General features: G+C 45.5%; 1 protein-coding gene across 4 annotated transcripts in view; it reads left to right on the top strand.

The window, feature by feature from the left end:
• Positions 1-24,253, top strand: part of SCAPER (S-phase cyclin A associated protein in the ER) — a 147,010-nt gene that overhangs the window by 83,336 nt on the left and 39,421 nt on the right. For all 4 annotated transcript variants that reach the window (XM_037155898.2, XM_037155896.2, XM_037155897.2 and 1 more), the window contains 2 exons: positions 3,706-3,821; positions 12,460-12,583. In XM_037155898.2, the coding sequence (XP_037011793.2) occupies positions 3,706-3,821; positions 12,460-12,583 (240 nt within the window). The remainder of the gene's footprint in view (positions 1-3,705; positions 3,822-12,459; positions 12,584-24,253) is intronic.

Here is a 24,253-nt window from a genome sequence, read left to right as displayed (position 1 = left end):
TGCCACCTCTGCCTAAAAGGCTCGGAAGGCCTTCCTCCCTGATCACAGAGACAATAATTGCTGTCTGCAGGGAAGTCAAGTACAAAGGCCACCAGCCTTTGCAGGCTGCCAAAGATTAACGGCTGCCTCCCTTTGGGCTGGGAGAGGTAATAACGGTTACTCCGGTTAATAACTGAATGGCTTCCCAGGCCGTGTAATTCACACGGAAGCTGTCGTCCTGTGCTGGCCTTCAGCTGAGCTGGGTTATTGGGATGGGGCTGCTGACCCTGTTTGCCAGTTGTCAGTCTCACCTGGGTGGAGGGCACAGGAGGGCAGAGCTGCAGGGAGGGTGTTCTGCCAGGTCCAGGTCCAGGCGTGAAGCCACACATTTTGTCATTGGAGGTGTTTTTTCCTCACTCAGAGGAGAATGATAAAGCTCTTTATGGGAGTTCCCGTTTCACATGCCTGAATGTGGAGTATTTGGAAAGGGGGTAAAGAGCGAAAGGAAAGCTCGTCTTTCCAGGGAGGTGGTTCCACTCGTCGAGCAAGGTGTCGCTGGTGTAGTGCGCCCGTGCGGTGCGCCGACACAGGTGGGTCCGGAGCACACACGGTGAGATGCAGAGCCGCTGACTGGGGGTGAGAGGATCAGGAAGGGCTTCGTGGAAACGCAGCTGTTGGGGTCTTACATGGCCGAGAGGGAGCATTTGAACGTTACATGCTGAAGAGATGGCGGTGTGGATGGAGAGAATAATTACAGTTAAGCATTTTTAGTGGACTGACTTTTTTCTAGTCATTTGTAGCAGTGGGGACAAGCACACGACGATGTGTTTGGGGAGCTTCCAGACTCACAGAGCATAAGAAGTCCAGGCGTCTACAGAGACAAGCAACCAGGGGTAAGGACCAGGGGGTCGGCGTGAGATGCCTGTGGAAGGGCTCGGCAGGAGGAGGAAGTGACAGGCTCTCCGCTGCCGGTCTGCCTGATTGTTGGGTGCAGTGACGTCCTTTTTTGTGTGCGGGTAGACTCTTGAAAGCCACATGCTTAAGAACGTGGTTTAACGTTTGGATAACTGATCGCCGAGCCCACTTGACTTCCCCGTTCTGCCCCGAGGTGAAGCACTCGCAGGATGAGGAGCCTGGTCCCCCGCCCTCGTGTGCAGAGAGCGGGGCCCAGCGGGAGCTGTTTCTCCTGGTCCTGCTCTCGGGCTGGCCCCTCTCTCGGCTCACCTGCCACACCTCTCTGGGTGGTGCTGTGCTCTGAGGAATTTGGTCGTTGGTTCATCCCGTTGTTGTGTCCCTCGTCTGCCCCTCTCTGTGCTTACAGACACAGACTCTGCAGCAAACGCCCACCTGGGGTGTGATGAATCGGACCCCTGGCTGCAGGAAGGAGCACTGGCTGCAGGGGTCTGAGAGAGCTTCCCAGGAGACGAGAGGGGGGTTCTGACCGTCGTTTATCACACGGAATTGAGTGGTATACTTAAGATCTCAGCCCTTCTTCTAACTGGAAAGTATAGTGCAATTTGAAAAATAGGCAATAATCATATTGTGTTCATTCCCATTGATTATCAGGAAAAGGCAGTAAAAACCTTAACAAAATGCTAGTACACACCCATTCGAATGACTGCAGGTAAAAAGAATACTGGTGAAACCACGTTTTGGTGTGAGTCTGGAATGCCTGACATTGTCGCTGCACGGCAGCATCTACACAGGTGGCTTCCGGACTTGGGGGAGCTGCTTGGCCGGAGCCAACAGCTGTGCACACTCTCTGGCCCCGTCGTTCCGCTCTTAAGCATGTCCCTAACCCTGGTGTACCACAGGGGCCTGAAGACGTGTTCGGAAGTGTTCACAGCAGCACTGACTGCAGCTTCCGGGTGGAAACAGCCCAAGCGTCAGTCAGCAGTGGAACACTGGGGAGGGGTGGGCGGCAGACCGAACTGACAAGGAGGATGAGGAAGCGCTGGTGCAGGCAGCCACACGGGTGGACCGAGGGCCTATCCACTGAGCAAGAAGCGTAGACACTGCAGACGATACTGTGACCCAGACGTGAGAGGAGGGCCAAGGGATTCCGTGCCTTTCAAAGTCGGGGCAGCCAGCCCCTGTGGGAAAGAGGGGGGTGGGTGGTGCGGGGCATGAAGCCAAGCTTCCTTTACGGGAGTCGTTCCAGGGGTCTCCGAGGGCCGCAGCTCATCCGGCTGCACACTGGGGATCGGTGCTATTTTCTCTGTGTTTGCTTCAGGCTAACACGGGAGTTACTTTCTAGTAGTATGTTGACGTCCCAGCATAAGAAGAAATAATGGTAACAGCATTGTGGTTTTAAATAAATTGCTGAACACATCCAGGTTTTTCATTTTTCTGATGGCTAGTTTTATAGCCGAGAAACTTTTTCCAATAATAGAACAGATTATTAATTTTTAACCCTGGAAGTGTGAGTTCCTGTATAGGATCCACAACAAACATTTTATAGCCCCAACTACATTTTGTTGCGCACAAAGTGGGGAGTTGAATGGCTGGGCTGGGACGCTCCCGAACGCCAGCTGCGGGCCACGCAGAGATCGGAGACCCCATGTGACCCCCCAGCACCGTCCTGAGAACACGAGAGCACTGAGGCACACGTGGTTGACAGAGTCTGGCTGAAACTCCCATCTCCTCCCAAGATCACCTCGGTGCTTCGCGGGGACTTCAAGGCCTGATGAACATAGGTGCTGTTGGAAGAATTCCAAGGTGCTGTCGTAGTAGAGGGTTTGTGTGTTCATCAGCCAGGACTCCCTGTCAAAACCCGGTGCCATAAACAGCAAGACCCCATTTTCTCGCAGGTCTGGAGGCTGGACAACCAAAGCGAAGGTGGCAGCAGCTTTGCTCTTTCCTGGAGCCTCTGCTTGGCGTACAAGTGGCCACCATCTCCGTGCGCGTGCCTCCCTGGTGTGTCCTCTGTCCCCTGTGAGAACACCAGGCCTGTTGGATTAGGATCTGCCAAACAGCCTCGTTTTTAGTTAATCGCCCCTTTGAAGACTTTATCCTCAGATGCACTTAGTTCTGAGGGACTAAGGGTTGGGACTTCAGCATAAGAATTTGGGAGGGGACCCAACTCAGCCCGTAAGAGGTTGCTGTCCTACTTTGCATGTGTGTGATGCACTGACACTCTGCACGCCTAAACCTGGATACAGTGCACCCCAGAACCATGCTTGCCTTCCGCATGTCAGAGGGATGCCATGGACTTGGGGAAATTTCTTCCCACAGGAGCTGTAAGCAGTTCAGAACATGGACAGAGATAACCAGAGGTCCAGGTCTAAAATGGTGTAATACTCTTCCTAAAATAACTGACGTGGTAAAAGAGTAAAAGGTGTTGCTTAAATGGTTAGTATTAGATTGCCTTATGTCTCCAAAGAAAAACCCTAGGAGAGGAACTCTTTGTGGAAGTCCGTTTGTCTCGTTAGGTGATAATGACTATTACAGACTGATCTGGTTTTTCAAAGTGCTGCTAAAAATTTCTGTGTAAAATGCTGTTTCCATCTGCTTGTTGGCCTCACCCTCACATGTTCGGCTTTGTGGGGGACCGCAGTCATGTCTTCTGTGATCGCCACTTCAACCTACAGTCCTAGGAAGCCTTCCTAGGAATTTGTAGAGTAATGGAACCAGCAGAATGTGCCCCACTGTGGCTACACATTTCATTTGGTTATAATTTTATGCTTGGGAAATTGAGCTAATTTCTGTTTGTATTTTTTTTTCTAGAATGTGGCTGATCAGATCGCATTTCAGGTTGCAGGTGGACTGACAGCCCTTGAACACGTCCTTCAAGGAGCAGCCCCAGCCACAAATGCAAACACAGTTCCACGAATTCCTCCCAAGTACGTATAGTTTTTTAGTTTGTCTTTCATGTTACACTTACGAGTCCTTTCTGCCCCGGTTTCCATATGGGAAACCACAAGAAAAACTGCGTGTTCAGGCTTGAATAGCAGAAGCCTATGCCCCCCCCACCAGGGGGCAGACCCCTGATGGAGAGTATGAGTGCTCACCCTCACTTACAAAGTGCAAATTGAGCCTCAAAAGCCTTGAGGAGGAAATCTCTTCGGTCTGCAGTGTTCTCTAATCCTAAACCAAGAAGAGCTGATCAACTGCAGGGCAGTCTAAGGGCTTACAGAAAGGGACCCCAAAGGAACAGCAGTAAGAGAAAGCTGACTTTCTGTGCTGCGTGCAACACAGAGGTGAGTGGGCCTGGTCACAAGGGCCCGAGTGTGCAGTTGGAGGTCCCTCACACGCAGGAAGAGCACTCTAAGGCCAGACCGCTGTCGGCTGTGTCCCAGCCAAGTAGCTGGGCCTTTAACTGCAGAGTGCTCTCTGTCATCAGGTAAAAAAAAAAGTCCAAAAGTATGTCACTTTTTTTCTGGGACACATTTCTGTAAAATAGAAGTAGCACCAGCTCTGGTGTCAGACAAAGGTGGCCTCGTTTCCATGCGCCGCTTCCCAGCTGGAACAGTTGGGGCAGCTGCCCTGGCACCTGGGTGTGTCTCCTCCACAGTCCGGGGTGTCACGTCCACCTGGCGGTGCCACTGTGCGGGTCTCAAACCACTTGGAGCTCCCCGCGTGTGAGACAGAAAGTTCAGGGAGGGGACGGTGCGGAGTGGAAGCCGTGTGCACCTCGTGTGACCGCTGCGTCACGGCCCTCGGTGTGCGTTCGTGAAGTGGCACTGGGCGAACCCATTATTAGTCAGCAGTTCCTTATTCCCAGGCAGGGCTATCTTAATATAGTTCTAAATATCTATTTTCAGATCAAAGTTTATGGAAAGTGAAGAATATCCTTCTACACAGTAAAAGTAAAAAACGGCTTTATAAGCTAATTAGCCGTAGTGACTGATAAATACTCTTCCCCACTTGACTTATGGCGGCGTTTTGTTTATGCCTCACAAGGCGGCACAGAGATAGTTACAGTGGGCAGCTGTCGCACTGCTAATAAGATTAAAGTAAAGAAATTAGTCGTGTCGACTTTAATCTGCCATCGAACACGGCGAGCCACCTGCGTCTTCCCCGGAGCCCGCGTGTTTTGTGGTGAATTTAAACTCATCCCCAGATTCTCCTTCAGACCAGACCTAAACACGTGCTCTCGCTGTCTTGTTACCAGACAGAATGCAGTGTGACACTGGACTTTAAAATTAATGTTTTCATTTCGTGTCCCCTACATTTTAAAATATATTGTAATCTTTGAAATGTAACATCTTTTCAGTAGGAGGTTAATTTTGGGAAATGCTGGAAGTCTAATTAGGTTGGTACTTAACATATATGTGATTTCACATCTGAAGGTAGAATGTGTCTCTGCGGAATAATTCAGTTGCCTGTTCTGCATTGTAACAGATTCACCAATTAGACAAAAACCCTTGCAATAATTCACCTGGTTAAAGATTTCTCCAAGGGGTCCTTATAATGAGGGAAATACTTTAATTTAAAAATTTGTCTTGGCGTTATTAAAGTGTCTCATGATAGAACGTGATGTGCAGTGTGATCGCCACCTGGGACTGTCAGGCTGAGTGTGATGAGGACTGCAGTGCAGGGGGCACATCGCCGACACCCCCACTGGGGAGGGGGTTGGTCAGGCCGCGTCACCGCATCCAGGGGCCTGTGGGCCAGGCAGTGTGGTCTCACACCAGCCGTCACAGCGCCGGTGGGAGAAAGTATCCCCTTCACACGTAGCACGCACCGACCCAGATGTCTCACTGTCCACTGCCAAAGCCAAATTCTGTCCCAAGTCCACCTCTGTAGTCACAGAAATGTCAAAACTAAGTAATCTTTGCCTTGTTCAATCCCCTGTGTCATTCTTCTGTCCACGGGTTTCTTGCTGAGAAAGCAGTTTCTTGCTAACCAAGAGTTGTTTATCTAATTGTGCTTCTTTAACATCTTCTAATTTTAGCAAGAAAATAAGAGGTTTATTTCCATACGTGAAAGACTGCATGTAGAACTTCTTGCCAATACTGTTTTTCTCTGCTTTTATTCACTACACTTTTTTCTGATCAATATTACACATCCAGAATCTGTGTGGTGCAGCAGACCCACTGACCACTGTTCAGATGAGACTCCACTGGGAATCTCTGTCCCCTGTGGCAGCAAGTAGGTTCGTAAACCTGACCAGGTGACACTGTTCCTGTGAGCAGTCTGTGGGCCCACCGTGCGGTGTTGGAACTCGACAGTCGCGGGTCCGGTGATACATTCCGGAGCCGTCCTACTTTCTGTGGAGCTGAGCTAAGGGATCGAATACTGTCCTTCCTGTTTGCAAGTGAGAGCTGATTTAACTTGTTTTAAAATGTAAACTCATAAAATTTCCACTATTTTCTGAGTTGGGTACTGTCATTTCTTTACCTGTTTCAGGTGAGGAAGAGACTATTGTATCCATTCATTCTGCCAGTCAGTGCGTATTTTTCACTTCCTGGGCCAGGAACTGTTCGGGTGCTCTGGGTACATCACAGAGTAAAAGTTAATAAATGTGCAAAAGACTTGAATAGATGTTTCACCAACGAAGATGCGGATGGTGAATAAGCATATGAAGAGATCTCAGCATCGCTAGGAGATAGAAATTAAAACTAGAGTAAGATACTTCATCATACCTATTAACATCGCTTACAGCGCCAAACTGAAGCTGCCAGGTCCTGAGAGCCTGCAGAGCAAGTGCTGGGAGTGCAGACTGGTACAGCCCCTGGGGAAAGGTCTGGCGATGCCTCATAAAGTTACGCATACGCTTACTAGACGGCTCTGCAGTCCTAGTCCCGCCCGGTTACCGCAGAGAAGTTAAAAGCTGTGTTCTCTCCGGAACCTGGAAGTGCTGGTTTGCAGCCGCTTTGTTCTTACTTGCCCCAGACTGGAGACCCCCTAGTAGTCTTCAGCTGGCGAACGAATAGCAGTCCACAAGCATAGAAAGTACCCATGCAGTGATAGGATGTGGTGTGAGGTGATACGAAATATAATCAGTTATCAAAAGGATGGACCTCAGATGGTACTATGCTAAGTGGAAAAAGCCATTCTAAGAAAGGCAAGACTAAAGTCTCTTTTTAATGGAAAACAGATACATGACTGTCCAGCACTGGGAGAGGAGATGACTAGAAAGGGCCTGCCCGGGGGAGTCTGGGGAGCTGATGGTTCAATGTCCCGCAGAAGCGACCTTCCTTCCTAATAGGCACGTGGTTATCAGCACGCAAGAACTCAGGGGAAGTCGTTGCCACATGACGTTCCTAAGGGGTCCCGTGGAGAGCACGCTTCCGTCAGGGACTGCAGGTACATCAGCACAGGGATTGGGGCTGAGCATTCAATATGCGTTTATAGCACAGAACTGAAGACTGAGAGGGAGACTGGTATAATGTGACGACACCTGGAGGCAGTGTGGATGCCTCATTGGGGGTGAGAAGTGGGTATGGATTTGCCAAAATATTTTTAACACTTTTCAGTTATTGTGATTGGTGATGATTTTGTTACTCAGAAACTGTTTTGTGTTGTAATGTAGCATAAAGCAAATGAGTACTTTTGGAAATTTTACTTCCGTCATTCTCGATGCTCTTAAGGACCTGTATTCTTGGTATCAAAGAAAACAGAGAGAGAGCTATAAAGTTGAAAGATAAGAAATTCCTTACTCCTTCCTGATTTTGAATCATGAACTTATCAGATATTTTATTTTTTTTAACATTTTATTCATTTATCTTTAGAGGGGAAGGGGAGAGGAAGAGAAACATCAATGTGTGGTTGCCTCTCATGCCCCCCATTGGGCACCTGGCTGCAACCGAGGCATGTGCCCTGACTGAGAATCGAACTGGCAACCCTTTGCTTCCCAGGCTCGTGCTCAATTCACTGAGCTACGCCAGCCAGGGCAAGATATTTTATTTTTAAGTAAAGGTGGGTTTCCTACTCTGCTTAGTCTAACGAGTGCTTAAGAAGTTGGATAGTGGGAGATCTGGTGAATTAAAGTGTTAATATGCTCCACAGTGGCACGTTCTTCTATGTTCTGCCCCCTCAGACATCCCCGTGCACAGCCAGCTCTGCTTCACAGCCAGGGCTCCACAAAGGACAGATCAGTCGGGACTTTGCCCGAAGTCACTGAGGGTAGTGGTGTAACAGAATAGCCTTTTCAGTGTTTTCACAGGAGGCTCGGCTTTCGGAGGCTCCTGCAGGGCAGCCCTGCACCACAGGCCCCTCCCTGGGGGACCACTGGTCCAGTTTGGGCATCAGAATTCTCACTGCAGCTAGCAGCTCTCAATGTCAGAAAAACCTTTTAAGTAATATCTATAGAAATTAGTTTGAAGCTTTGCAAAGGCAAAGCATAACTTCAGAATGATAATGCAAATAAACTGTATGCCATTTATTAAATGCATAATGTAAAATAAACTAAAGGTGCTTGGTCAGTTATAACATGTTGGGGGCCCTGGTGTTTAATTCCCAAGGCAGTTGCTTTAAAGTATCTGCTGTCTTGACACCAGTGTGAGACGGAGGATTCAGGGCAGAAGTGTTTCCTGAGAAGTCTTAAGGACTGCAAACGGCATTAGGGCAGGAACTGTGCACGTAACTGAGTTAGAGTCAGTCCTCTGAGGATGCAGCCCCCCTGGGGCTTTTCTCTTGGACTTTTTTATAACATCTTAGGTACTAGTCTGCCTGTCTGAGGTGCTCCACACTTGCATTTTGTTACAGTCATTTCACATGTAAATAAGTTCCTGGTCTTATTACCAAAATACCCACTTTTATGCTGCGTTTTCTGACCTCTGTTTTTCAGAGGGAGCATGTTCAGTGAGAAGCCTGACCTAAGGCTCAGTCCTGGCGTCACCATTCCTCGGGGTAGAAAGCCTTTCCTGCAGCCCAGTCCCAGTGCAGTTCTGACAGAGTGGACAGGAGGATTGTAGCGTCTTCTGAGAAGACAGTTTTAAACGCTGGGCTTTGTGTTTGATGTTGTAAAAAGTGCTTCCAGTCATTCGAGTCTTAAGTTACAGGGAGGGCGGTTGGGCAGACCACCCAGGCTGGGCGGAAGAAGTGCTCCTTCTGAGACAGGTGCTCCTCAGACAGAGCTCGCCTTTCAGACAGGTTTTGCTGAGTGGATGCGTTAGCTGACCCGGAGTTTTTTTGCCCCTGCCCCCTTGTTCTCTTCTCATCAGAAAGCAGTTTCTCTGCGCAAGTTTCCTGGCAGCGTTTGTGAGCTCGAGACTGCAGAGACGCACGTGGCACTGCTGTCGTGCAAAAGTGCAGGGGGCACAAGGATGAAGTCCCACGTCATGTGCCGTCTGCTTTTTTATGCGGATCTTTCTTTTTTTTTAAGTGGTATTTATTTACTTTTAGAGAGGGGAACGGAGCGAGAAACACCAATGTGTGGTTGCCTCATGTGTGCCTCCCAGTGGGGGCCCAGCCTGCAACCCAGGCACGTGCCCTGACTGGGAACCAAACCAGCGACCCCTTGGTTTGCAGGCCGGCACTCACTCCACGGAGCCACACCAGCCAGGGCTGTGTGCATGTTTCTTTATGCCTCGTGCCATTCCACAAAAGATGTTAGACACGTTGTAGGGATTGTATTGAATGAAACAGAGAAACAGAAGTTAAAAATCAAGGCCATAAAGGTATAGGTAAAAACCAAAGGGAAAATAAGATAAAATTACAAACTTGTAAGGTTCCCCGTGTCATTCTGATGTAGTACCCTTCTGTCTGAGGCCTTTAGGGACCTACAATTTCACATATTAATTCTACGCTAAAGCTACAATACACAAATAATGTGCTATTGGTACAGTGCTTGACAAAATTATCACTTAGACTAGGAAACCAGGGAGTACATCCTATACGATAAAGGTAGCTTTTCAAACCAGTAGAAAGGGTGGATTATTCAGTAGTATCTTTGAATTGGGGAATAAATTTAGGCTTCTGCCTCACACGAAAATAAATTCTAAAAGACTTGATACTTAATTATAAAAACCATAAAATTACAGCACACAGTGATTTAATTCAAGAAAAAACAGATACAAAGGGCTGGGTACAAATGTACGGTTAGCACATCTCGTAATGAAGAGGGTTTTAAAGAATAAAAGGAGGAGAAGAAAACATAAAATTCCAAAGAAGACAATTGTTAGGCTACATAAAATTGTGTAGCTTCCATACATAAAAAATACCTTAAAAATAATGTAACCAAAATGAAAGGCATTAGGTAAACTGACAACAAATATTAAGAACATATATTAACCCTCTGTTACTGATAATGAGAGAATTTTGTAAATCATTAAGGAAAAGGTGAAAACCTCCAATAAAAATTTTAAAATAGAGAACAGGAATAAATAACAAAAAGACAAGTATAAATGCTAACTTTGAAAAAAAAGTAAAGTAAATCCTTATCTTGTACCTTATCCTACCATCAATTTTATATTGAGGATTTAAATGTAAAATCTATTAAAATATTAGAAATACACTTAAAAGAATATTTTTATAATCTTGAAGTGGGAAGGTCCTTCCAACTTTGAAAGAAAATCCAGATGTGCTAAAGGAAAAGTTTGACAGATTTTGTGATAAAAGGGAAAACTGTCTTTATGACAAAAAAATTTAGATAAACAACAAACTGGAAAATTTACTTGCAACGTGGTAATCAAAAGTTAACATATGTGTTATCAATAAAGAACCTTATAAATCAATGAGTAAGAATAGAGAAACAATGGAAAAGTGAGTAAAAGGTTTGTAGTGATAATTCAAGAAAGTGTAAATACACATGGCAAATAAGCATATAAAATAATCTTTAATCATACTAATAATAAAAGAAATGCAGCCTTTAACAATACCATTTTTAACTGTCAAATTGGTAAAGATCCATTATTGCCAAAAGCAGAGAAACTTTTTCTGGGAGTACAAGTTGGTTAAAGCATTTTCTTCTGGAGAACAATTTGAATTTGGCAATGTCTGTCAAACATCTTTAAAGTGCTCATATTCTTTGACCCAAATTATCATCCTGAGAAATGTATCCTCAGGAAGAAGCGTGATGTGTTCGGTGCAGGAGTGTGTGGCCTTGGCTCACACTGTCGGCTCCCGTGTCCCTGAGTCCCCAAGACGGCCCTCCCGCAGTGCAGCCCGAGAGGCGCCAGCTTGCCTGCGCCCTTCGTGTGGGCTGTGCCCTCGCCGGCTTCCTGGCCCATCACACCCACTGCAGACCTTCATTCCGCTGTCTCTACTCTGAAGCATTACAGTCAGTGGTGCCCAGTTTTCAGGAAGCTGTTAACCAGGTGAACGAGCTGCAGCTGTACAGACAAACAGGAGGTTACAAGGACAACAGGGCCCCCTTTCCCGTTTCTCCCTGCAGAGCATCAGAGAGCTTGTCTGCCCTGTGCGCCTCCCACGGGGCCTGGAAAGCCCCAGCACTTAGTTGTTTGCTGAGTGAGCGAATACTCCCATGGTGTTTCTCAGACCTGTGCCTCTCAGCTCCCGCACATCAGAATCGCCCTGCTTTTGAAGCATGTGGACACTGAGGTCCCACTCTCAGCCCGCCGCCAACTAGCATCTCTTGGGGAGGAGCAGTGCTCAAACCGTGGGACCCCATTCTAGAGCAGAGTTCTAGACTTGAAGGCCCATCACAGTCAGCTGCAGAATTTGTTACAACACAAATGGCTGGACTCTGCCCCAGAGTTTTTGTTCACTAGGTCTGGGTTGAAGCCTGAGAATTTGTTTTCTAAAAAAGTTCCCAAGTGATATTGATGATGGGGATCCATGGCTCAACTTGAAGAATTACTGTCCTTAGGGGATCAGTTGCAAGGGACCCAAATCAGAACCTTGTTACATGGGACGTAAGCAGCGGATGTGACCAGACATGCCTCTCGGCAGTGCGGCTTTTCATCGTGGTCTTGAGAGCACCCAGAAGACTGCCCCTTGAGTTCGTGGTTCCAAGCGTTTTAGTTTTGTTTTGTTTTTAAACAGTGGCATATGTATCTTTTTAATCCTTAAAAGAAGAATGTTTCTTGGATCAACTTGAACTTAAGCTGTTGCCCTCTGCCGTCCCTCTTCTACAGGGCACGGGGTGTCCATGTCCTTGCAGCCTCCGAGCTGCTGTGGGGCTCACCCTGGGTCTCTGCGGTTCCTGTCTCCCAGGGAAAGAGCTCCTCCTCCTGGGGGCTCCCCTCCCCTGTCACCCACTGTGTCCTGGGCCAGGAGATCTGGCGTCTGGAGCCTTGACAGATCCTTTTTCTGGGTATTATTCAAAGACTTCTAGACCCCAGAGTTCCTGGGTATTACAATCTTAGATTATTAAGACAGTGTTCCATTGTCTGCTGCCGCCAACTAAGAAATTAATAAGAGGCAAGAATTAGGTACTAAGGAACATGGGGCTTTGGATAAAACTTGCAACCCTTTACCTCTAGCGATGGGCCTTGCACCTAAGGTTTGGCATGGTTGGTTAGAGCAAACTCTGTTCCATGCCTGTTTCTTTGCACTATTTGTTTTCTGTATTTTAAGTGTTTCGAGAAGCTCTGCCGAGGTTTTATAAATGGCGTTTTCTCCTCCTGTTAGGTCTCTCTGCAGTGCAGTCAATGTTTACAACCTCACCTGCAGTAACTGCTCAGAGAACTGCACCGACGTTCTGTTCAGTAACAAGATTACCTTCTTAATGGACCTCCTGATGCACCAGTTGACGGTATGTAATATTACTGCTTTGAATTGGAAATCTTCTCTGTGGAGGAAACTAGAAGAATTCAGCTTATTTGCTCTCCAGATGAAAAACACTGGAGATGGGCAGGAGAGCAGAACAGGGACCAACAAGAGAAACCTTTTCATTTTAAAGTGTGGTATTGGATTCTCCTCAGTTCCAATATTTAATGACAATACACTTGTGACACTTGCCAAGACCGTAAGTTGACATGGTTAGCTTGGGGCTTTGGAGTCGGTTGAACTCAGACCTGGGAGCCCGAGTGCCGGAGTTCCGTGCGAGGGGAGAGGGCTGGGGGGGCCGCCACGGCTCTCTTGCCAGCTCAGTTAAAAGGGCCAAGTAAAGGGAACTTATGATGGCCACTGGCTTTTTTTTTAAAACAAGAAACCCCTCCTCGGTTGTACTTCAGAAATGGGAACAAGCAGGCAATTTTACCCTTCAGTTTTATTTCAGTTCACAGATGTCGAGACAGGTAAGCTCAGTGTAATATCCTATCGTTTAAGCCTGTCGACTGCAGTCTCCAGAGCACGGCCCTGAGGCCAGAAATTTCCTGGTGAAGTTTCTGAGTCCCTGAGGTATTGGCACAAAATCACTCTCAGGCTGTAAGTGTACAACGTGCGAGGTTTTTTTTTTTCAGAGCCAGTTTCCTTTTACTCAGCATGTAGTTCTAATAGTTCTTCCGAAGCTGCGTGCCTTTTGTTCTCCTTTCTCCTCCATCTGGTTAATTTCTGCACACTCTGCAGACCTTCCCTGAGACATAGCAGCACCCTCCCCAACCTAACTACATTCCCCAAGTACATCTTCCACAGAACTGCTCACAGCAAATTGTAGTTAACCATTTCCTTGTCCATCCCCCTGTTAGCCGTCACTGCCTCTGAGACCCCAACACAGGGCCTGTAGACTCAGTCCACCGGCGATGGACAAACACGTGGACAGACGGATCCCCACATGTCTGAGGCTGAAGATCAGAAAGGGGACGATGCGGCCCTTACAGGCAGGCATCCAGACAGGGAGACACAGACTGTCACACAGCACAGCCATGGCCATTCATGATGGTGACATCATTTCAGGCTCACTCATACATGTTTTTATCTCTAAAAGAAGGCACTAAAATATGGGCAATACATTGTGGCACAAAATTTTATCAGAAATAGTTAAAAGGCAGGGACAAGGAGAAAAACTTAGCATTTGTTATAGGCCTTATATTCCAGGCATGTCAATATAGATTGTCTTATTTAATTTTTAAAACATACAGTCAATGTTACTATCCCTTCTTACAGATAAGGAAGCTTGAGTCCCAGAGGGGTTGGCTTGCCAAAGGCTCCACAGGTAGTAAATCCCATAGCCAAGAGTCAAACCTAGGTCCCTGACCACAGATGCGGGCGTTCTACACAGTAACCGACAAAAGTATCAACGTCATGCAAGATGAGGAAAGACTGGGGAACTGTCAGAGGTCGGAGGAGGCCGAGGAGGTCTGACAGTTAAGTGTGGTGGGATCCTGAACCAGAGACAGGGCATCAGTGGGCAATTGGGCTGTTCAGGTAAGGTCTACAGAGGAATGAATCTTACTGGCTCAGTGTTAATTTCCTACTTTCAGAAAGAATCAAATAGAAGTTTTAGGGCTGAAGAATATAATAATTAAACTGAAAAAGTAGCTGAATGAGTTCAAGAGGAGACTTTATCATGCAGAAGAATCAGTGAACTCAAAGACAGGTCATTTGAAATTATCTGGTCTCAGAACAAAAAGAAAAAAAAAAGAAAAAGTGAAGAAAGCCAGTGGGGCTTTTGCAGTAGCATCAAACAAACCAGTATATGCATAAAGGTGGTCCCAAGAGAAGGAGAGAGAGTAGAGCAGAGAGGTTTCTCAAAGAAGTAATAGCTACAGTTTCAGTCTGGGCAAGGAAATGATCTGGCAGACAGCAGCCAGGATGAACCCAAAGAAGTCCACACAGAGACACACTGTGATCAGCTTGTCGAGTCTCGGAGAGAATATGGAAAGCAGCAAGGGGAGAGCGACTCGTCTTACACGAGGGTCTCTGTAAAAGTCAGTGGCTTTCTCCCCAAGACCCTGCAGGCCAGAGGGAGTGGGATGATGTATTCAGAATGCTAAAAGAAAATGGTACCAAGGACGCCATATCCAGCAAAACTGTCCTTCTGAGATGAGTAGGGAGTGAACACTTCCCCAGATAAGCAAAACCTGAGGAATTCATTACCAGGAGACCTGCCTTACAGGAAATGCTAAAGGGAGCCCTTCAAGTAGTAACAAAAAGACACCAAACAGGAATTAAAAAAACATGAACACACAAATCTTGCCAGTAAAGGCAAACACAGAGACGAATACAGACTGCTGCAATGCTGTAATAGGGTTGTATACTGTTAATTCAGAGAAATTAAGGACAAAAGTATAGCAGTAACTATGGCAATATGTTCATGTGGATACATAATATAAAAATATGTATTTTGTGACAACAGCATAAAACGTTGGGAAGAGAAGTAGAGGTTATGGAGTATTTGTGCTTAAAGTTAAGTTGTCAGCTTAATATAGATGATTATAACTTAAGATGTTTTATGTAAGCCCAGTGGTAACCGTGAAGGAAATACCTATAAAACATACACAGGAAAGGCCCTGACCAGTGTGGCTCTGTTGGTTGGGCATCATCTGGCAAAGCGAAGGATCGCTGGTTCAATACCCGGTCAGGGCACATGCTTGGGTTGTGGGTTCAGACCACGGTTGAGTGCATATGAGAGACAACCAGTCAGTGTTTCTCTCACGTCAGTGATTCTCTCCCTCTCTCTCTACTTCCCTTTCCATCTTTCTAAAAATAAATAAATAAATGAATAAAATTTTTAAAAGATACACAAAAGAAAATGAGAAAAAATCAAAACATGTTACTACGAAAAATCGGTAGCACAAAAGAAGACGGCAGGAGAGGATGAGAGACAGAAACAACAAATTGGCAGTAGTGGTCCCTCCGCTGTAATCTCTTCAGACGCAAGTGGGTTAAACTCCCCAGTAAAAAGACACACTGGCCAAATGGGTCCAAAAACAAGCTCCAGCCGTATACTTCTCCAAGAGACGCACTTTACATTAAAGACATACCAGCTGACAGCGAAAGACTTGAAAAATATCTGTGCAAATGGCAACCAGAGCAGCAGGGGTGGCCACACTTACGTCAGAAAATGGACCTGAAGGCCAAAAGTCTTCAGAAGACATAAAGAAGGATATTATATGATAATTTCTCAGGAAGGTAAAACTTGTAAACACATATGCACCTATTCGAACACTCGGATATAAGAAGCCGACAACAACACAATGATCATAGGGGATTTCAGTCCGATGATGGATAAACATCCAGAAAGAAAATCAGGAAGGAAGCGGAGGGTTTGAACAACAGCATCCATCAAAATGTTCCACCCAGCAGCACCCAATGACACATCTTTCTCCAGTACACATGGAACATTCTCCAGGACAGATCATGTTAGGTCACAAAATAAGTCAACAAATTTAAGAAGACTGATAACATGCCAAATATATTTTCTGACCACAGTGGAATGAAAATAGAAATGAATGGCAGAAGGAAATCTGGGAAATTTTCACAAATACGTGGAAATCAAATAATACACTCATGAGAAACCAATGGGCCAAAAAAGAAATTAAAAGAGAAGTTAAATAATACCTTGAGACATGAAAATATAACATACCAAAACTTAATGGGATGCTGCTGAAGCAGTGCTGGGGGGAAAGTTTATAGCAAGAAATACCTGCAATAAAAAAGGAAGAAAGATCTCAAATAAACTGCCTAGCTTTGCAACTCAAGGAACTAGAAAAGCAAAATCGAACAAAGCCCAGCAGACAGAAGGAAATAATTGATGTTAGAGTTGAACACACTAGCCTAACAAACAGACACACAGACCAACAGAACAGAATAGAGTATCCAGAAATAAGCCTGGGCATGTTCAACTAATCCTGGACGAAGGCATCAAGAATACACAAAAGGGAAGGGATAGAATCTTCAATAAATGCTTTTGGAAAACTGGCCCCATGCAAAAGAATGAAACTGGACCCTTATCTTATACCATTCCCAAAATATTAGATCAAAGTGGATTAAACACTTACATTCTAGAAGAAAACATAAGGAAAAAGCTCTTTGACCTTGGTCCTTGCGATTGGATTTTCTTTTTCTTTTTTATTTTGAGTATGACACCAAAAGAACAAGTAACAAGTAAAATAAACAAGTAAGTAAACACAACAGGTGAGGCTCCATCAAACTAAAGGGTTTCTGTACAGCAAATGAAAAGGCGACCTACAAAATGAGAGGAATATATTTGAAAACCATATATACAAAATACACCCCTAAAAAAATTATTATTGATTACAAAATGAGGAAAAACCTGGCACACACCACCTTAGCAGTGATGAAAGTAAGTGTTATCAAAAGTTCTAGAAGCCTAGAGTGGTCTGTCAGAGTTCTGTGGTTTCAGTCAGCTCCATGTGTGGACCTCAGTAGCTGAAACACTTGGTAATTTAAATACCAGGGCTTATTTCTGAGAGCTTAAATGTGGCTTTCAACTGAAAAACATGTCCTTATTGGAAAGTTGTTGTTCTTATGGAAAGAAAGTGAAGCTTTTATTGTAGACTATATAATTGAAACACCTTTAAAATACTTACGGAGGAATTTTTTAAAACAGCTCTTTAACTCACGTTATGAGAATTCCTTAAAGGTGATGACAGCTATTCAATGTATGTTCCGTGCCGCCTTGAGCACGGTGTGCAGTCACTTAACACAGAGACTCAGGAAAGTGTGTGACTGTGGCATGCACTGGGACCCTGCGGTCTCCCCCGTGTCCCGTGGTAGAACGTCGTGGCCGCAGGAAGAAAACTGCGGGTGACAGGCACAGAGGTTGTTGTCACCCATCAAAGGGAGCCGTTCTCTCCTTTTTTGTCCAGTACAGGGTGGGAGAGGCTGTGAAGAGAAGACCGAGATGGAAAAACCTTGTGGGGTACCACTCCTACCCACACACGTGTGCACGCGCGTCAGAAAGCAAGAGGTGTGAGGGGGCCTGAGAGGAAGGGGAGGCAGAGACAGGTGGGGCAGAGGGGCAGACGTGCAGAGGAGCGGGGCTGCCGTGGGCCGCAGACGTGGAGGAACCCCACTCGGGCCCGTCCAGCACCCACAGCCACGCACGGTCTGCCTGTCCTCCGGAAGCTGCCACGCAGCATCTTCACTGTACTGCAGGCTTTACAGGGATTTCTGGCTTCCCAGTATACAAAAGAACGTCACACCAGACGTTAAAGGGTCATACATGCTGCTGACTTCTCCTGGGGTTTTATGAGAGGTGGGGAATGGACGCTTGGCCTCTGCTCTGCGGAGTTCGCTCTCGCCCGCGGACTCGGTCTGTGTGGGGGAGACGGCAGCGGTGTTAGGCCCCCTTAGTGCAGCTGGCTGCGGCAGGTGGCTCTCCTGGAGGCCACACTGCAGGGCGTGTTTGTTCCTTGAAAGGTGACTTGCTTTCTCTCAAATCTTAACAATATGGTTTAACAAATTGTAAAATGCCCATGTTTTAAAAGTGTGTTTTAATTTTGCCAGTTTCCTATAAACATATGCTCACCCTGCACCCCAGCAGTCTCACTGTTAGCTATTTACCCAAGAAAAATGAAAATATTCCCCCCCACAAAAAAAATTGTACAAGAACAATCTTAGAAGCGTATTCATAAATAATTAAATTCCACAAGTCCACCAACAGGTGAAATGAGAAACAAATGTGGTAATCCATACAGTGGAATAATAGTTAGCAACCAACAGGGACAAACTGTGGATACACCCGACAGCATGACTGAGTTATTCAGAATTCGTGGGGATAAGAAGCCATATTCAAAAGTCTACCTAGTGTATGATTCTAGAAAATGCAAACTAATCTACAGTGAGACAGAACAGACGAGTGGTTGCCTAAAGCCCGGGGGCGGAGAACATTGACTTGGAAGGAGCACGGGAGCCTCTGGGGACCAGGAAAACGTTCTGTTTCTTGATTATCGTAGTTCATACACAGGTACAAACATTTGTCAGAATTTATTAAAGCATACACTTAAGCTAGGTGCAGTTTACAATAAAATTTGTTTTCAAAGTGTGCTTTTGCCGATGTGGCAAGATTATATCCATTGATGAATCTGGATAAAGCGTGTCAGTTCATTGTATATTATTCCTTGGCTTTTCTGACAGCTTGGCATTTTTTAAAAGAAAAGGTAGTCTGGAAAAGCTTATAGATAAGGTGGCATTTCTTTGGAGACCTACAGGAAGTCGGGCGGGGGGTGGTGGTCATGAGCGTACTTGGAAGAAGTGTATTCTGAGGAGAGGCGACAGACAGTGGCGGGTGGGTGCGGAGAGCTGAGGCCGTAGACAGTTGGAAGGGCCTCACTGTGCGCTGCCGGGTTTGGTTTTTATCGTGCAGGGGTGAAACACCAGCAGAGGAGTGATAGGATTCAACAGATTTGAAAGCTTTACGACTATTAAGACATGCACTGTAAAGTAACTAAAATAATATTGTTTAGGATTTTGGCTGCATGAAATACATAAAGTAAATACAGACTGGAAGGCACAGTAAGTATATTGAAAAGGGTAATGACATTTGGGATAAAAAATAATGTCCTCTTTAGTATTGTTTATAGAAATTTAATAAAGATAATGTTGAAAACCTATTAGCCATTCCCGTGTAATTTCTTTTTATACCTTCAAGCCAAGCAAGTGGTCGTGGTGAAGACCTGTCGTGAGTTCTGGTTTTATGTGCAGTGGAACACAAGTACAGGTGTCGTGCAAAGGTGGTGGCGAGTGGACTGTTGCATGTCTCACTGCAGTTTGGCTAACGGACATAAAACCGTGATGACAGTGTAGGAGGCTGTGTCTGTGTGGCGCCTGTCCCTGTCCTCTCACGCTGTCCTGTTGGTCCTCAGTGACCCCAACTCATGTCGGGAGCTTTGTGAGCGTACCACAGAAGGCTAACGCAGCTTCCCAATGTGACAGCTGACTTGGGTGGAATGACCACTGATTACCACGTGTATTTTCTCTCCCGTGGAATCATGTTACAGAGGATGGATTAATATCACTAATTAAAGCACCTTTCTGTATTGAAAAAAAGAATCGTAGACAGTTTTCGAAAGCACTTTGTGGTAGGAGGTAGTGGTTAAAAAAGAATATGAACTTGTCTTTTAAAAGTGATGATAACTTTAATTTAATTTTGCTGAAAACACTGTGCCTCAGGGACTTGGTCCCATAAATACTGCATTTTTCCTTGGCGTGGATTTAGAATAAGTGCACTTATTCCAACCCCAATGACTTCATTCTCCTCTGGACCATGGTTTCCTCACATAGAAGGTGAAAAAATTTGTAAGATTCTTAGATTCTTTCCAAATCTAAAATTAATGAAAATTAATGAAATATTTGTAGATTTTAAGAGGGTCAGATATCTTTTGAGAGGAAGGGAAAATTTTGTGTTAAGAATAGGCATATGAAATCAAACTGTAATTTCCTAGTACATTAAGAGAAAGACAGTGACACACCAATGTGTTCTAAAGAAATACACTGAAGGAAATACCTTTGTCCATAGAGGAGAGACTGTGGTTTTAAATTTCTGCCTTCAGAGCAGCAGGTTCAGAGGAGCCAAAGCTCCATAGCTCCTTTCTCCCCTGCTGGCCTGTCCGCACCCGCAGGGCTAGTTCACACGACTGCTGCCTGCTGGGGGGGCTGCCCTCCCCGCCCTCCAGGACCACCCACCCCGGAGGGAATGTGTTCCAGGCGCAGGTGAGCCAGGTGTGCCGTAAACCAGGGCAGTGGGCTAGGGGGGAGGGGCTAGGTGTTGTTTGCACACCTTTGCTACAGGACAGGCTCTTCCAGCATATCCTTGGCCAAGCAGCTGTGCTGGAAGGAAGTTCAAACTCAAGTGTTGCCCTGTGAGCACATATCGGAGCTCCAGGTTTGCATTTCATCCGCAAGGCGTCCCAGAGGAGCAGTGAGCTGACGAGGAACGTGATATCCAGCCACACAAAAGGCAAGTCCAGAGCCCTGCTCTGAACAGAATATTCTTTACAGTACAGACAGCTTTTCCTTATGGCTCTTTTTTTTTTTTTATCAAATCTTGTTTTTGAAGACTAAAAAGAACTTTTTTTTGTCTCAGTGAAGATAAGCCTTTCTTGCCCTGCTTCAGGCAATTTTGAAATTCTTTCCTAGATGAAATAAGCAACAGAAAACTGCATTCTTAGCAGTGAAAGGATCAATACAAAATGGAGAAATTAGAAAAAAAATTCTATGGAGAAACATGACATGATTGAATTGCATGTGAAGCTAACTTAGACTGTTGGAAGTAGGAAATCATGGTGAGAAAGGAGAAGACAGTTCTGTCCTGTGAGAGCCTCAAGCAGGGCCAGGGCCCAGGACTCACCCCACGCCTGACAAGCCGGCCTAGCTCCTGAGCGCACGGGGTCCTTTGTATGACTGCCAGGTTGTCAGAGGAGTTTTTCAGTTTGGGTTTACTTTACGAGAAACAGCCAAAATGGTGTTTCTAAAATTAAGCAGAAAGCCACAATGAAACAGTAAATCAGAAGTCAGCTATGGACAGAAATGAGAACCGTGTAAAAATATATCTGATTTTCTTTACATTGAGCTTATTTTCTTGGGGCTGAAGAAGAAGTGACATTTGGTGCTCAAACCACATTTATAGTTTCTGAATAATGAGATGACTATACTTCACCCTGAATTATCCCAGCAACCCTTAAATATAATGTTTTCTTACTCTTTGCCAAGAATAAAGCTCTTATGGAATTCTTTTTTTTTCCCCAATGGAAGAGACATCAGAAAGGCAATGTTTGGCCTGTGACCACTTTTCAGGGGAACAGATGTATAAATACTGGGAGTCAGGACTGCCCGGTGGAAAAGCTGGGTCTTTGCTCAGTCATGCAAATCTAAGCCCCTCACACAGCATCTGTATCCAGCTTGCGATCTGGTCAGGATCACGATACACCATTGATCTATCTGTGCCTCAGCCTTAACTGGGAACAGAAAGCCCCAGATTACCACACGTTTGAAAAAAGCCTACAACCTGAAAAACAGAACTCAGAAGAAACAGAGACCATGGAGGGAATGAATGAAGGTCTTTAAAAAGTATCATTTCAGTGATGAGCAATGATTGTATTCATGAAGTAAAACCACGATTTTATAGGAACAAACCATACAAGGAGCCAAAAAAAAAGTTTCTGAAAATTAAGAATATCATTGAATGCACAACTTGGTAGAAGGACTGGAAAATAAGGAAATTACCTTAGAAGTAGGACAAAGTACAAAGAAATGAAAAGCAGAAAAAAACAGTATAAGAAAATTAAAGGCTTATTTAGTTCAGGACCAAAATCCAACAGAGAACATGAATGGGAGGAAATGAGCAAAGAAAATGTGCAGGAAATTTCCCCGGAAGTAAAACACATGACTTTCAGGTTGAAAAGAACACTGAGTTTTTGCATAAGAAACAAACAAAGACCTAACCAAGATATAGGAAACCAGGGATAAAAAGTTCCTGTCAGTTTTCAGAGAAGACCGAGCAGGTCATCGACCAGGACGTGAGGAACCAATCGGACTTCAGCAGCAGTCCTGAAGGAGGAAGCAGGGGAGCAAGCCCTTCAGACTCTGGAGGGAAGTCAGTGCCAGCCGAGAGTTCTATGTCCAGTACAATTCCACCAGGTATGAGGATGGAGTAAAGAGATTTTCCGACATCCAGGTTCTCAGAATCTTTGTACTCATGTACCCTTAGGAGGTTGTCGGAATAGATTGTACAAGAAAATGAGAGAATTCTATGGGAAGGACGGATGACATGGAATCCAAGAAATAAGGGACTCTGAGCTCGGGGTGGGGGGTGGAGGGAATCCTGAGGGGGAGGGTGAAGGGCCCTGTAAAGGGGGAGCATGTGCAAGGCCCAGACTGGAGCAAGAACGTGCCTCCACTGGGAGGGGGCAGCATCAACGATCCCTGCTGTGTTCGAACTGGAGAGGAAATTCCACTTCACTGGGAAAATTGACAATAAATGAATGACATACATAGAAGATTCAAATAGGGGGAAAAGCTACTTGAGCAAAAACAAAAATTTGTACAAGAGAGTAAGTATGACAACTTACTGAACAGCTTAGCTGTGAACAGTGTTGGTAGAGTCACCGAGGAAGAGACAGCGCTGTGCGGTCAGCAGTGCCGGGCCGGCTGTCCTGATCCTGCCCCTGAGGTTGGGTCGGCCTCTGTGGTTGTTTGGGGCAGATGAACTGTGAGCAGAGGTGAGTGTCACTTCCAGGTAACACAGGTAATATTGACATGAGACCAGGGGTCATCATCTCTGCCACTGTGACCTGCGGTGCTCTGTATGGTCCAGTGCACTAGCCACTATTAAAATTGAAATTAGTTAAAATTAAAATTCAGTCCCTAAGTCGCACATTTCAAGCGCTCAGTAGCACTTATGTATAGAACCGTGTGGAGTGCACATGTCAGTCATCTTGGTCCTCTTCTGTTGGGGATAGTTGCTCTAAACCAGGGATTTGAGTCCTTTTTCATCTCATAGCACATAAACTAATTACTAAAATCCTGTTACACACCAAAAAACAGATTGTTTGCAAATCTGACAAAAATAGGTATAATTTTGATAGATTTACCCAAAAAATCAAAATCAAATATAGGCAGCTGATTTTTTAGAGTCACTTTGGGGCAAAAAAATCATAATAATTACCTACCCTTTTTGCCCCAAAGTGACTCTAAAAAATCAGCTGCCTATATTTGTATATAAGTAATTCTGGTACCAAGAATTAACCAATCAGATGAAACCTTATGCGACATGACCAATAACCTGTAACTTGGTTACATGACCTGTGTTTATGGTTCAAGACCAGGCATTCACATGGGATGGCTATTGTTGTGTTGGCTGATGTCGTGTTATTAACTCGACAATCTAAGGGAAGAAGTCAGCGCCCCTGCCTAAAGAGGCAGGTATTGTATGTTGTAAAAATTCCTGTGGCACGCAGGGTGGAAATTGCTGCTCTGACTGGTGGTTGCTTTGCCATGTGGGCTCCGGAGCGAGTACATTGAGGACACAGAGCAGAGACCCAATTAGCCTGAGATGGGTGTGTCACTTGAGGGAGAAAGAAAGCTTTGTTTGAAACCAGTGAAATTTTGAGGGATGTTTCACTGCAGCATATATGAGCTTATCCTGACTCTCACAATCGTGTGTTCAAACCCCACTCCCAGTGCCACCTTCTGGGTTGGGACAGACTGGGTTGTGCGGGTCATAGTCTGAAGAAGCTGGTATGACTTCCACAACTGCGATAGAGGTTTGAAGACTCCTTTGGTCAATCAGAGCACACAGTGCAGGAAGACTCCACTGTAACTGCATTGGCTTAGGAATGGCTCTGGTTGGGCATGGCTTGTGGCCAACAGTCTTAAACAAGGCTGTTCTTAGAAAAGTGACTTTCACAAAATCATCTAAAATAACAAAACAATGGAGAGAATGTTCGCTTGTGTTTATAAGGATCCAGGTGACCGTTTATCCCTCTACCTTTTGATAGAACTGGTGCAGGTGAGTCAGGGTGAGGCTGGTTGTCACTAGGTGAGGGTGTGTGTAAAGGGCAATACTTTACCAAGTGTT

The sequence above is a fragment of the Artibeus jamaicensis genome, unplaced genomic scaffold (genome assembly GCF_021234435.1).
Source record: "Artibeus jamaicensis isolate MK-2021 breed Jamaican fruit bat unplaced genomic scaffold, CSHL_Jam_final scaffold_612, whole genome shotgun sequence".
NCBI lineage: Eukaryota > Metazoa > Chordata > Mammalia > Chiroptera > Phyllostomidae > Artibeus > Artibeus jamaicensis.
The sequence above is the reverse complement of the archived record's forward strand: the minus strand, read 5'-3'. Positions and strand labels throughout refer to the sequence as shown.